Source organism: Stegastes partitus, unplaced genomic scaffold, assembly GCF_000690725.1.
Source record: "Stegastes partitus isolate 25-593 unplaced genomic scaffold, Stegastes_partitus-1.0.2 Scaffold1242, whole genome shotgun sequence".
Lineage (NCBI taxonomy): Eukaryota > Metazoa > Chordata > Actinopteri > Pomacentridae > Stegastes > Stegastes partitus.
In genome coordinates, this window is record NW_007578973.1 from 27,981 (window position 1) to 42,936 (window position 14,956).

The 14,956-nt window shown below is 38.3% G+C and overlaps 2 protein-coding genes across 3 annotated transcripts; both read right to left on the reverse strand.

The window, feature by feature from the left end:
* Positions 1–391: 391 nt before the first annotated feature.
* On the reverse strand, positions 392–5,691 carry myd88 (MYD88 innate immune signal transduction adaptor). Of its 2 annotated transcripts, none has more exons than XM_008297724.1 (5): positions 5,240–5,691; positions 4,038–4,163; positions 2,318–2,495; positions 1,667–1,779; positions 392–1,581 (listed from the first exon to the last, which is right to left on the reverse strand). In XM_008297724.1, exons 1-5 carry the CDS (start codon positions 5,547–5,549, stop codon positions 1,427–1,429), a joined length of 882 nt encoding a protein of 293 aa, XP_008295946.1. In that variant the 5' UTR covers positions 5,550–5,691; the 3' UTR covers positions 392–1,426. The 2 variants fall into 2 exon arrangements, with proteins under 2 accessions (XP_008295946.1, XP_008295948.1); XM_008297726.1 differs by having other exon boundaries at positions 1,688–1,779; positions 5,240–5,687.
* Positions 5,692–7,310: 1,619 nt separating this feature from the next.
* On the reverse strand, positions 7,311–13,872 carry cry-dash (cryptochrome DASH). Its single transcript, XM_008297727.1, has 14 exons — positions 13,742–13,872; positions 11,893–12,065; positions 11,394–11,487; positions 11,162–11,292; positions 10,893–11,041; positions 10,376–10,464; positions 10,187–10,260; positions 9,982–10,071; positions 9,725–9,804; positions 9,568–9,627; positions 9,276–9,433; positions 8,970–9,089; positions 8,611–8,787; positions 7,311–7,777 (listed from the first exon to the last, which is right to left on the reverse strand). Exons 1-14 carry the CDS (start codon positions 13,802–13,804, stop codon positions 7,670–7,672), a joined length of 1,566 nt encoding a protein of 521 aa, XP_008295949.1. The 5' UTR covers positions 13,805–13,872; the 3' UTR covers positions 7,311–7,669.
* Between the last annotated feature and the right edge of the window lie 1,084 nt (positions 13,873–14,956).

A 14,956-nucleotide genomic window follows, 5' to 3' on the forward strand; every position in this document is an offset into this window, starting at 1 on the left:
CGGCCGAACCGAACGCTTCAGTCCCGCCTGTGGTCGGGAAAGAGGAATTTAACAGCCGTTGCTTGGTGGCTAATTTGACTGAAGTGCAGCTAAGCTAGGAGAAAATGCAAAACTAAGAGGAAAGAGTCCGAATATTTTAAATATTAGCCGCACAGGACTTGTATCTATCTCTTATATAAACAATTATATATGTCTTCAACGTATAAATTAAATACAAAGCACTGCAAGGGGATGTTTAAATTAGTAAAACAAACCGAGAGGTTCCGCCACACTTTCAATGGCGGACTGTGTTCCGTAAAACTAAGTACCCCGGAGTAACGCCTTGCAGGCATTACCTCTTCACATACAGACAACAAACCCACAATTCTTAACTCAAATTAGGGCGCCACACTCATAATCCTTCCTTTATTAGAATTATTCGATTGATATGGTATGCATACGCGTCTATCAGGTTGAGAAGTTCTACCTGACAGGCAAAAATTAGGGCACACAAAATCCTACTTTCAGTTCTGTGAAAAGAGGCGTGCCGCTCCAGGAACATTCTGCTCTCTGATTGGACAATATCACGTCTCCTGCACTGTGATTGGATGTTTACTCTCAAGCGCACTTTACCATTTTCAGCATTAAATTAGCGAGACCTCTGCTGGTGTATTCTAAAACCTGCAGGAGTTGCACAACGACATGCTGGAGAACCAAAGCACACATCCCGCTTTCTTACCTGTACATGTGCTTTTTAAAAAAAACAAAAATCCCCCTAAAAGTGTAGCACATTTATTTTAAGGATTTCCGTTCATACCATTTGTTCAAGACAGAATAAAATTTTACGAAAACAGTTTCTGAAATGTCAAGAACACAAAATCAAATGCAAAGACACCGTGTTGACAAACAAAGTGAAAGAGAGAAAAGGCAGATGTCAGCTGTCAGTAAAACTGCACATGTGAAAGTATCGCAGTCACATTATCGCTTCCTCTTTAGCTTCAATCTCATCTAGATGTTGACTCATATGAGGAAGTAGGCAACACAAAAAAGAGAGCTTTTACAGAACATTTAGTACACACTGCCTTGAATATAAACAGATCCTCCACACCAATAAAAAAAAAACATAATGCAAAATAGTAGCAGGCACAACCTACAGTGTTAACTTAGCAATGCTCTGTGCAGTGAGAACTATGCGGATATCTAGCACTCTTGTGCAACTTGAGGTTCATTATTATAATTTACAGAAATCTGTGTCGGCAAACAGAAGCATTAAAGTACATAATATGTCCACACAGTAAAATTACAGGTAGTTTCTGAAGTCAGCAGAATGTGGATTGAAAAAAATAGCACATAATTAAACCTGTAATATTTGGCCATTGTCAGACGTAATCGACGGCATGGAAAAAAAGAGGCACTTTAAAACATGATCAACTGCCCTGGTTCATGATCATGGCAGTGAGAGAGCTTTGGCAAGCCGTATCCAGAACCAGGCTTGTGTACAAGGCCGGGTATAGTCACACACGGTGAGGAAGCGCAAGATGCTGGGGAACGGCTTTTTCATTGGCTTGTAGATGACAGGAATGAGGCGTTTGCTTCGAGCTCCTAAAACAGAAAAAAACAAAAAGCAGGGAAAAGATTTTTGAGTTACATGCACACATAGGCATGTGTCAGAAAAAGGAAGATATACCTGGGTCAAAATCTTTTTTACCAGGGCAGAGGCTGAGGGCAAACTTGGTCTGAAAGTCACAGGCGTCACTGTCGAGGTATTCATCAGAAATCACAACCACCATCCTCTTACACCTGCAAAGAAGGTGACACAGTATTTTATAGTCATTTGCATAATGTGAAAGCCAGAAACTAGGGAGATTTTACGACAGCAGGTGCGTAGAAAATTTAGATTTCTTGCTCTCAGGTGACATTCTATGACTCGATTTAAAATTAAACTGTTCTCAATCAAGTGTAGCTTTTCATAATCACTAAAACTTTAATGTTTTTTATATCCCTGAGCTTTCCACTTCTTATTTTATGTCCACATAGATTATTAAGAGAACCAGAGCTGCTACACATCCTGTGCTTGAACTCATACTTAATGGCTGTGGTTGTTGAAATTTCCGTTGCATTCGAATCACAAACACAAAGTTGTGTTGCAAACCCGGCCCCCCCCGAAAAAAAAAAAGCCTACGTTTGCTTGGGCTGTCCCTCTTTTTTCATCATGACCTAGTTAGAGTTTCAGAATCACACCTGGCCCCATGTGCCAGTGTTTGTATCATCAATTTTTCTCGTTAAAATTAGAGTAAAAAGCCAAATCAACAGAACAGAAATGTTCATCATTTTTCACCTCTTTTCAATGAGTTCACTAGTGATGGTCCACACGCAGGAGCCCGGGAGCACATCTCTGTCGAACACACACAGTTTCAGCTTGTACTCCGTCTGTTCCAGTTCCCGGATCATTTCATGGACAAACGTAAAGTCACTCTGGCAGTAGCAGATGAAGGCATCAAACATCTCAGGAGCGCCTGGAATCAATTCCGTTTGATTAAATTCAATAACACAACTTTATTAATTGCTAGAGGGCAGAGTTGTGAAACTACTTGCAACCCAAGACCACATGTACGCACAACAAATATGCAAAAACTGTATTTCACAGAACTGAGATATAGTTTAAAGTATACAAGCACCAAAAGACTGCAGGAAATTAGAAGGGAGGCAGCAGAGCAGACGTGCGATTAGAGCTTAAGATAAATCGTCAGTGTAAGAGATAAGTTGGAGCTCTTCCCGTACAAAACTGCACCACTGAAAATAATTCTGTGTATTTACTCAAGTTTGACTCGAGTGTACTGCAAAGCCAAAGTCATGCATTTATAAATATATAATAGGAGGCATTTTTGGAGCAAAAACAGACGGCAGCATGAAAACTGTTGCTGATTGTCAAATGCCAACGATTGTTGTTAACCTAGAAAAATACTTGTGCTACTGATGGCTTCCATTATTACTGCTTTCATGAAACATGCAGTTATGGACATCAATGATCAGTTTTCTTGGCGTTAAAGGGAAAAACATAACTCATAAAACAATCAAAACATGTTCTGCAATTTGTTTTAAGTTCCATTTCCCTTTTACCAGTAATGGAAGTCGTCTAAATGCACTTCCTGATCAGCAAAATGCCCTTAAAGTATATTTCTAAAAATCCAGTACTCAATATGCCAATGTAATGTTTACCATTGGATCTATTTTAAGGGACCTGTGTGTAGGATTCAGTGGCACTGAACAGTGAATATGCAGATTTCAACCAGCTTTCTCAAACCTCCCTTTCCAACCATGTAGGAAAACCTAAACACTGTGGTGAGTTCTGTGGAAAAGAACCAGAACATAACTTTGATTGGCTCATTCTGAACTAGTGAGAACACAATCATTTGTAGTATCATGTGGTTATACACTTACGAAACCATTATTATGAATACTACTTTCCATTTCTGCCAACAGACACTGTCAAATCCTACACACTAATGCTCTAACTACCTCATATAATGTTGAACACTTGTTTTATTTACTACCAGAAAAATGTCAAACGGAGTCCATGTCCCTCTAAAATGCAGTAAACAACAACTACAAAGCTGCATAAAACGGAATTTCCATTATTTCTTTTCTACCACTGTTAACTGTGTTTATGATTCATACTTTCTCCATATCATTGACAGGTGCCAATAAATGTATTTTTGTAAGTTAAACAGTGTGCATGACATTTTTTAAAACTGTTTAATCAATAAATATCTAAACACTTCCTGAATCTGTAGGTAACCTAAAGGAAGCTCTACAATAGCTGAAGCAATAATGTTCTGTACCTCATTCAGAGAAGCAATGATTTGTAAAACGTGCTGAATCATGTACAGTGTGCTTTCTGGAGTGATGCAACCAATACTGGCAGAGGCTGGACTGCATTTTTTGGGGACTATTTGGCGTACATGACACACTGTGTAATTATTAACCAGTGGCACTTCCTTATATCTGTACAAAACGTTTGAAAAGAAGATTAAACTAAAGTTTATACAAATCCTCACCTTCAGGGTCGTCGTCCACGGTGATTCCAGACCTCTCTGGGGTGCGAGGGACACAGCTGTCGACCTCAGGAACCTGAAGTGGAGGCTGCTTCTTCTGATTCTCACAATACTTCCTGACATCTTCATCTGGTAACAAAACGTGTACAACACAGACACAAATACATACAAACAGTAAGTTAAAGAGATGTCTTATAAAGTGGATAAACTTATCTGAAATGTCTAAATATATCCTAATACTACATTGTTAAACGCTAGATTTGAGGAAATATGATTTAATACATTTATTCTCGTGTGTAAACAGGCTCAGATTTCTTCATCTGATTCTCACAACAATTTTCATTATCTGGTACAAAACATGCATTTGTACAAACATAGATGCAGTCACACAAATACATACAGAAAGTTGGAGGAAATGTTTGTAGAAAGTGGATACAACTATTCTAAATGTCTGAATATGTTTTAGCCTGTTATTACATTAGTAACTACTGCATTAGAGCTTCATTATGTTGTGGCTATGTGAGACTACATTTGATCAGTTTCCTTATTATGTGTGAACAGGCTCTGCTTTCTTCCTCACATTTTCTCTATAACTCTTGTCATCCTCATCTGGCACCGAAGCACATATTTGTGCAACCAACATAGATGTCGACACACAAATACAGGCATACAGTAACCTGCAGGAAATGAATCTAGGAAGTGGTTGAAATTATCTGAAATGCATTACGTGTACAGAATACATTTGAACCTATTAACAGACTAACAATTACCACATTTACGCAAATATTACTTCATGCATCCCTAATCGTGAGTGTAAATCGTTTCAGTCGTGTGTGTAAATATGGTTTTTTTCTGCAATAATGGAACTTAGGCATGTGAATCATTTCCTGACCGGACAGATTACGCAATAAAAACATATACTTTATACTGTAATGCACTTGTAATATTTATGTAAACCATATTGAAACTATTGGATATTTATATGCTCCTGTGAAAGAAATTCCTAATGTCAGTTTTAGCTTTTTCCTGGTTAAATAAAGTTTTTTTAAAATAAATAAATAAATAAATAAAATAATAAAAATAAATAATAATAATAATAAAAAAAAAAAGTTAATTAAATCTAGAAGTCAGTAAATATGTTTTACCAAATTAAAAGCATGTTTAAAATCTAATAAAAATAAATAAATGCCATTAACAGCAGGCACCTATCAGAGGTCGGAGGTCCTCCACAATGTCTTCTCTCTCCACCTTCCGGAGGATTGATAACAACTTTCCCACCGTCGCTCCAGAGTTCCGGGCCTGCCAGTCCTCCAGAACCATCTTAGTGGGGCTTTTGGACACCTCGTAGTTCTTTATCTCCAGGTAAGAGAAGCCCATTTCCTCTGCAACAGCCGTCCAGTCAGCGGCCACGGTGTTCTTAGGGTTCAGATACAGTCCCAACTTTTTCCTCACGTTCATATTCAGCGCGACGAGCGGAACCGTCCACAAGTGGCTCTCCGGGTCGGCACACGCCATGTTTCGGGATTCTCCGTAAGACCATGGGCTTCCGTTAAAGTGTGAGGGAAGAAAACATAGCGAAGGACAGACGCGGTTGAAGTTAGGCAACAGCCTCGGGAGAGTGAAGTTTAGCCCACCTGAACACCGGACTGAGGAAGTGATGCGACAGTGGTCCCTACTGCGGCTGCGCAACGGGGGAGGAGGAGGAGGAGGAGGGGGAGATGTTCTGTTTGTTTACCTTCTGACGTAAAAGTACATTTCCACTTCTGCTGTTCATGTCCTGGCATCACATGACAGCCAGAGAGAAAGCAGATCCATTCTACTGACATGTATTGAAATGCCTTGTAGCAGGGAGAAGTATTAGTGAAGAATACAGATGAATGCTGATGTTTCTGTTCCCTTTTCTTGTTTACACTTATAAGGCCTTGGCCGGCCTCCTTCCTCTTAAAATGATGACTCAAAACTAAAAATCATGTTCAGTCTAGTGCTAATGAAGATGTGATTTACTGCACAGGATCACAAGCTCTAAAAGACTTACTTTCTCTTTTGTTACCTTGCGCTGAATCAAGAACAGTTTCTGAAGCATTGTAACTAACTGCACATTTTGAGGATATTTAGAGGATATTGTGTATTAAAGAAAAAAGAAAATTAAAATAAAGTTGATCCAAAACCTGGGAGACACAATATTCTTACAATACTTCCTCATCTGCTACCGAAACGTGTATCTGTGCCAACAACACACACACAAATAGGTGTAAGCTCGAGATGATTCTGGAAAGTGGATAAATTATCAGAAATGTCCGAATATGTTTTACGTGATTATTATATTAACAGTTGCTGTAATGTATTCCTAATCATGGGTGAAAGGGTGTTTTTGTTTGTCTTTTTCTTAAAGTAATTGTACTGTAACTGATGGTCTCTATCGCTACTGCTTTCATTGATCGTGCATTTATGCATACTGATAATCTACTTTCTTGGTCTCAAAGGGGAATCCATCATTTATAAAATAATCACAGGACATTTTGTGATTTGTTTTAAGTTAAATGTTCTTATTACCAGTGGTGGAAGCGGTCTGGATTCACATTCTTATCTGCAAGATGTATTCAAGGCATCACTTTTTCAAGTACTTAAGGTGCATATGTAATTACTGCCGTTGTAGTGGGTTGAATTGGGGCAAATTTTAAAAGAGCAGTGTGTGGGATTTAGCAAAGAAGTTACAGGTTGCATCTGACTTCCTCAGAAAATCCACTCACTATGTAAGTCTGATGGGCTCATCTAAACAAATAAGAACACAATGATTCATAGATACATAAAACCATAACTTACAATATTCTATTCCATTTCTGCAAATCAATACCACTAAACCTTACACACACTTGTCCTGTAAGTTCTTCATATACTATTAAACATTTATTAACTATCAGATAAGCATAGTAAAGTAAAATTAACAAAACTTCCCTCTAAGATGTAAAGTATGACTACAAAGTTGCATAAAATGGAATTTCCAGCACGATTAATTATTCCGCCCCTATTATTTCCACCACTGTTAACAGCTTCTGACCGGAAGGAATAAATCTATCATTAATTTGGAGGTAACCTATATTGGGTTTTACAGTGTCTGTGGGAACAATGCTCTGCACCTCATTAAGAGAAGCAGTGTTTAGTTCATATGTGTTAACTTGCAAATTAACAATTAAAATTTCAGTCTAATGCTAATGAAGTTGTGTTTTACTGTCCTGGATAAGAAACATCATAACAAAAAAAGACTTCCATTCAGCATTTTTTTTGTGTGTGTGTAAATTAACTTTAATGTAGTAAAAACAAGAGTGCAGAAGAAAACTGCAAGGAAAAAACAGGCCATTTTAACTCATGCGCTGCGTCAAAAGCAAAACCACACTGCGGCTTTCACTGTTCCTTCTGCTGAACAGGAAACGCAGCAAAGTGTCCATGAAAGGCTTTCCGTACAGAACTGATAAACTGCTCATAGTCAAGTTGAAGTATTCAAAAATAGAAACAAGCATTTCCTGAAATCCTCATCAGACAAGTTCCCGAAACATATACAACAGAGATTTAACAGAAACAGATATATCACTGGAGCGTCCATGAATCTGTGTGTTCAGCGTTGGCTTTAAGAAACGTCACAGGTTTTTGCTTCTGGAGAAATAGAAGTCGATGCCTCTGTCACGGTGCTGTTTGGGAGTGTGAGATGGGCCTTTCCTTCCCCTTGGGGAAGGCCCTGCACCACTCTGAGGAAAAAAAAGAAAACAAATTTTGTTTGTGATGGTTTAAAGAAGAAACATACTGAGGACGTACTTAAGTGACTGTAGTAATCAAAAGTACGAAAGTAAAAGTCTAAAAGCATTTGTTTGCAGAAATACAGTTTATGTGAGTGGCATATTTTTAAGTATGAAATTATTGGATTGTTAAATGTATTAATGTAGAATTAGCATTTTACTTTAGCAGCTGCTGGCAGTGGAGCTAAATGTGTACAGGTTTAGCTCAGTGATTCCTCATCTAGAAAGGAAGCAAAACTATTTTCTGTGACATAAACTTAGATTAATATGTTTGAATTTCTGTCTAATCTTATTTTTTTTAAAATAAAATGTTGAATAAGTTGACCTGTTGGACTTCAAAAAATTATTTGATTGTGTGCATTTGGAGTTTCAAGGGGAAATGCAAACATAACAAGGAGCTTCAATCGCATCAGCTTTTTGTAAAGTAATTACAAGTAATTTAATATTTAACAATATTTGACAAGTTTGTTGAGAAGTTTAGTTTAAGTTTAAGTAAAGTCTTAAATGGACAAGTAGTAAGTAATTATATATGTAAGATAAATGTAGCAGAGCAAAAAGTGCAATAAAGTATACTTTTTTAACTGTAGTGAAGTCAAAGTATAAAGTTAAACAAAATACATGTGCTCAGGATAAGTACTGGTCCTTCAAAAATGTACTAATACAGCCCTTGAGTACTTACATTCCACCACTTTTGTTTGCAGCCATAATGGATTTTTTAAAAAAAACAGCCATTATGGCAACATCACGCAACCACATTATCCACTTCTCTTTTCTCAAACACCCACCGGTTTCTTGTTAATGTGTCTGCTCCACTCAGGCGCGGTGACGATGGGGGTGGGGTAGGTGTCACCCAGGGACACATGAGCATGTGACAGCGCGGCACTGCTGAGGGTCCAGGGAGTGTGGACGTCAGCTCCTCTGACAGCCTGCAGCTCTGGAACCCACTGCCGAACATAGTCGCCCTGAAGCGGATGCATGATTCATGAATCAATGAGTGAAAACTGATTTATTTATTTTTTCAACCTTCGGACTGGTTTCATCATCATAAAATGACAGCAGCACCATCAGTGTGACTCAGACATTTTGTGTGGTTGTGAAAACAGTTCAACTCAAAGGGAAATGAAACTGTGCTTCTCAAACATACGTTGCCGTCGTAGTCGAGGCCTTGTTTGATCATGTTGAACTTTCTGTTCTCTCTTGGGTCGTTGCCTATACCGGCGCTGTATAGCCAGTTGCCGTAGTTGCTGCACACATCATAGTCGACCTTTAGAGGAAAAAAATTAAAACAATGAAGTTGAGACATCTGTGAGTAGCAGCATCTGGACATAGAAATAAAACGACTGAGCTGCTGAGCTCACTGCTTGTTGTTACCTGTTTAGTGTGTTATTCCACAACATCTCAGCGATGGAATAATTCATTATATAACAGTCCTTGGACCTAAACTACTTACCAGAAGGTATTCAAACCACTCAGCTCCCATCCTCCAGTCAAGGCCCAGATCCTTTGTGAGGAAGCTAGCAACATTTTGTCGCCCTCTGTTGGACATGAAGCCCGTCATCGCCAACTCTCTCATGTTGGCATCAACAAAAGGCACTCCTGTCCGTCCCTCTGCAAGCACCAACGTTACACATACATTCAGCTGCATCAAACAAAGCACATATAGTATTTCAATGCATCCCCCAGAGGCACAGGCAGTTTATTAATAAAGAATATTTTGCACATGATGCAGAAATGCTACAAACCTTTCCATGCATTAAACAGCTTCATGTCCTTTTTCCATGGCACAGATTTGTCTTGAAGCCCTGAATTGAAACCACAAAAGCACAAACTTTGCATTCATTTACTGTAAATATATATAAATACAAAACAGATTAAGTGGGAAACTTGAGCTAACTTTACCTTTGAGCTGAAACAGTCTGTTTCCATACTTGACAGCCACAAACCTGAAGTAGTCCCTCCACAAAAGTTCAAAAATGACCCTGTAGGACAGCAGTGATGAGAAAGAAATGCATTATGTGTCACTGTATGATGATTTGTAACAGAATAAAGTTGATTTCCATTAAAACTGTGTTTTTCCCCCAAATTACTTACACATTTTGGTATATAAAGAGCAACAAGAATGAGTACCACGTAAAAGTACCACGATGTGTACTCACCAGTATGTGCTCTGATTGGCTGTCCGCTTGCTCTCATACTGCTTGATCTGATCATAAATATACCTGGGTGAAATACAACCCATCGCCAGCCTGCAGAGTGCAAAAACACCGCACCATTAGAGATATAATTATAGGAATCCCTTACATGGAATATTAAACTCCACTGAGCATTCAGCGGTAGATAAAATTATACCATCAAACTCACCAAGGTGCAAATTTAGTGGAATAATCCACTCCTATCAAGCCGTTACGAGTCTCTTTATAAGTCGCAACTGCATCCTACAGAACAGAAAACATCCAGTGTGTTTATTAAACCGAAACACAAGATAACACATTACCATAAGATTGTTTTTTTTTTTTCAGTTTTGGAAGCCGCAAGTAATCTTGTACTCACAGTGTCCCAGAAATAGTGTTTGAGTCTGGCCAGAGCGTGACTCTCGCCACCACTGCAAGGGAAGGCTGAGCGAGGATCACTCACTGGCTCTGTAGGAATAAAACAAAGAAACATTTCAGCATCATACATGTTTAACACTCTCCAGTGCACATTAAGACACACAGAATCGTAAAGATTTAATCTCACACATGGAAATGGAGCCAGTCAGCTCCCTTGCTGGCGTTTAATGAGGAAATCTGTACTCAGCAGTTTGCCTATTGAATTCTGAAAACAGTTGAGGAGTGGATTTTCTTAATAGAGTCACTGCATAAAACGAGCAATTTGCGTTTCACAAATTGCTCACGTTATTGCCGGCAGCATGTAAAGACATTTTCACAAAGTCAGTTTATGAAGCACATAAAATAAATGTACAAGAATGTGTCTTGGTGGTACAAACGTAGGCGTGCTTTTGTAATTTCTGCAAATTCGCAAAACATAAAAGGCACAAAAGGGAACTGTAAACATTAGGATTATTTACCTGTTTGTTGCAGGTCCTCCGCTGAAGGGATGGCTCCCTCCTCCAGCCCTGGGGGAAGGGGATTCAGCTTCTCGGGGGTCGGGAACACAGGCCTCACCCTGCTCTGGGCCTCCACTGCCTTTCTGAACTGAGTGTACACATCAGGCAGCCTAAAAAAAACAAACCAAAAACAGATTAAATATATCAAATTTGTGCAACTTCCAGAATCAAAAATGCATGTTGAGCAGAAATTGGATGTCTTGTGTCACGCAAACAATGTCCCCTTTCACCTGGCCATATGAGGAAAGGGAAGATCATCTCTGTGGTACAGTGTGGAGCCCCAGCAGGTGTGAACTTTGACCTTCATCTTTGCACAGACTTCCTTCACTTTTTTCTCCACATTCAGCTCTTCTGAAGTAACCTGAGACGCCAACACAACACATGAAGGTAGAACTATGCCTGAATCACCAGACTAAGTTGTGATGATTCACCCTAATAAAAAGAAAAACTATATAAAAGCACCTCTTCGTGGAAAGTCACGCTGCCAACAGAGCCCAGTTGCTTGATGAGGTCGGCCACAACCTCCTCTGGTTTGCCCCGTCTCACCACGAGATTGCTGTCACACAAAAATAAAAATGCATGCAAGTCTCGGTTCACACCATGCCAAGCAAGCTGCATCCTGGGTAGAGGGCTAGTTGAGCGGAAAAAGTGACGGGGAGCGCAGCAGTCATGTTAATGTAAACATAACCCCCGGTGAGTGCAGGTGTGTCCTGATCCTGTAACACAACTAAATCCTAGAAAGCTGATGACAAGGTCTGCACTGAGTTAATGTGTGATTATAACATGGCACAAATGTGTACTGTGATTTATACACTCTATGAATAGATAGTGGTTCTTCAATACTAAAACTAAAGACAGAAATGAGCTGTAGACAAAGTCTGCAATGTAAATAAAAAAGTAGATGACACATACATTGAGTTGACACACAGGAAGATCAGTCAGTGAATGACATGTGAATTACCTGCCCTTGTTGAGCAGCGTGTTCCTGAGGTCTCTGATACTCTCCAGCAAGAAGCGCAGACGGAAAGGCCCGGTCTTTGGCAGGTTGTAGTTGTACGTTCCCACATAATGTCTGGGGTCGAAGCAGTACAGGGGAACTACGTGCTCTGCGTTTCTTTGAGCCCAGTGGAAAAGCTGCACGTCGAGAACAGAACAGAAAGTCAGAACCGCATTGAAACTCCTTTTTGGAACACGCGAAACAGCACATTTCCCAAACACATGAATCTTGAAATTAATTTGATGTTAAAGGTAGTCTGAAAGTAATCAAATACAGCTTTGGAAATAATTGTTAGACCACTGCGGCCAGAATGTAATGCCTCTTCCTTTGTGGTTCTCAGTGGAGACATACAGTGTTTTCTTTTTTAGGTTGTATTGGCAGCTATTTTGCTGATTTGAAGTCCGTTCACAATGGCTTTCTCACCGTAAACTCTCTTCCTTAGGCATTAAAAGAGTATAATTTAGTTTGGACTATCCATTGACTTTACAGCTTATGTACAAAATAACGGGGACCCAGTTAATGTTTTCAGCAATCTAGCGTGAATTTGAACATTCTTACTGTTTCAATACACCACAAATATTCAACTATTTATTGTACACATTGAATTAACATAAAACTTTTGTCCCGTCTTTTAGATTCAAAATCCAAACATACTTATAAGTGTTGAAGGCCTGTTGTGTAGACTTTGTAAGGACAAAGTTCTCGCATAACTATTTCCAAAGCTTCACACGTTCTTTTGCTACTTTTATGACTCATTTTTGACTCAAAAATATAACCATACGTCACAAACACTGAATTTGCACGACTGAAGGCTTGTGGTTTTTACTTTATCTTATGCTAAAGTTAGATTCTTGGTCAGCCGAGTCATGGTAATCGTCAGGGCTTTAGTGAAACAAAAGTGGACTTCTCTTTGAGGTTTCTGAAGAAATATCACCTCTCATCCAGGAGACTTTTTCAGTTCTGACTACGTGAGTTTCAGATGTATAAAGACAGTGAGTTGGAGGTGACTACATACATCGGAAACTCCCCATTATTCAGTTAAAACTAAAACTAAAGTTTCTTGGATGAAAGGTGAAATGTTATCAATAATCAAAAGAGAGCTCCAATGGCTTTTTACTAAAAGATTTTTATGTAGGATTATCCTATGTTACAATAATGTGATATTTATGATGTGATTCATTGTTTGTTTGTTTTTGTTGTTTTTGAATGTCTTTATATTAAATACTCAGTGAGCTTTAGAAATGCCCCTAGGGGAAAAATAAAGTTATATGAATTAAATTGAACTGAATTTAATTGAATAGTTAAATAAGTCAGTAAAATTAGATAATAAATAAGTTGTAGAGTCTCTAAGACATTTCCTTGTTTTGTAAATCTTATTCCTCTACTGGAAAGCACTTCGCCTCAATGCCTGTTGTTTAAAATGTGATATATAAACCTATATAAATAACAGTGACTTGACATCAAATTAAATGCAGATCAATACGAACATTTTGACATGTAATATATAGTATTTTGAAGATTTCTTTTTTTTTTTTACTGGTTATTTAACTTTGAAAGGGAGCTTTTATTGTGAAGGTTTCCCCCAGAGGAAGTACTGTTTTTATTGCTGTTCTTTGACTTAACGCTCAAGTGTAAACGTAAATACTAACATGCTTTAAACGTTGCTGTAATGTCAGCAATAAAACTAATTCTAATCACACAAAGTCAACCAGATACGTGTAAAGAAGCTAAGCTAGCTCAGTGCTCTGATGCTAAAGTGAAACACAACCTCGGATATTTTAACTGCAGCTTTGCGACACATTCACACGCTTACCTCGTTGTCGTGGAGACGCAGGTCGTTTCTTAGTAAACATATAACTGTTCTGGAGGTAGACATGTTTGTTTAGTTTTCTTTATAGCAGCAATATTACGAGAAACACCGAACAGAGCTCCGCGTCAGGGAGCTTCGTCCTCCCGATCCGGTCGGTGTGTGTCTCTCCGGCGGCTGCTCGCCTCCTGCCGTCACGTTTCCAGCCACGACGTTACAAAACATGAGGTTTTGTAATCGTTTTTTTTTCTTTTCTAACACTAAAATTACCCTGTTGAACATTATTTTATTTTCCTTCAGCCCTTTTATTAACGTTATATGCTTCTATTTTTTGCATTACACTTTGCTTGTGTTAAATATTGTATATTTTATTATTAATTTGTTGAGTTTTGATATATTATTTAGTCTTTTTATGGCCATTTCGGAGTTGTTTTTAATATTTTTGTATGCTTTATGAATAATAGTGTGTTTATAATTTTCCAATACAGCCTATATTATAATGTTTATTATGCCTTTGCTTTCTGTGCTAGAAATAGCTTGTCCCCTCAGGGTTGCCGTAGGGCAGAAAAGTTGTTGGTGCACTTGTTTGGCCTCTGACATGCATTAAAAATAGATATTTCACTTCATCTCCCTAATGCTGCTCTTTTTTTTCCACTAAAAGGCAAACCCAGTGCACCTGGTTACAGTTCTAGGAGAATAATATCAATGTATCTACAGATATACTTACCGGTATATTGGGTAGAGTTGTACACATCCACATACAAACACATGATAAATCACCTGTACAATGGTTTTAGTGTTACCCATCAACTTAAACCACTGTATGTCAATACATTTTAATCAAACAGCGCCATGCATATAATAAAAACAATATAACAAAGAATTATGTCTGTGGTCTGAACTGAGGCTAAGTTGACACAATGTTCTTTTTTTGAATGAGTTTAAAAATGATTGATTAAAAAAATCATGAGAGCATGTATCCTTACCAAGTTTTATAGCAGACATTGTAAATTAGAATGAGCATATAGTGATGATAATAAATTTGCATCAATTGAAAAATGTTGTTTATTATTACTATTATTATTAATAAGATTTATTTTCAGGCATTTCTGCATAGGAAATGCACAAGGAAGAACAGGGCAATAACAAGCAACAAATAGTCTGACTACGATCAAGGATCCACTGCTCAGGTCACACATGTCCACTACATGCAAAATTAAG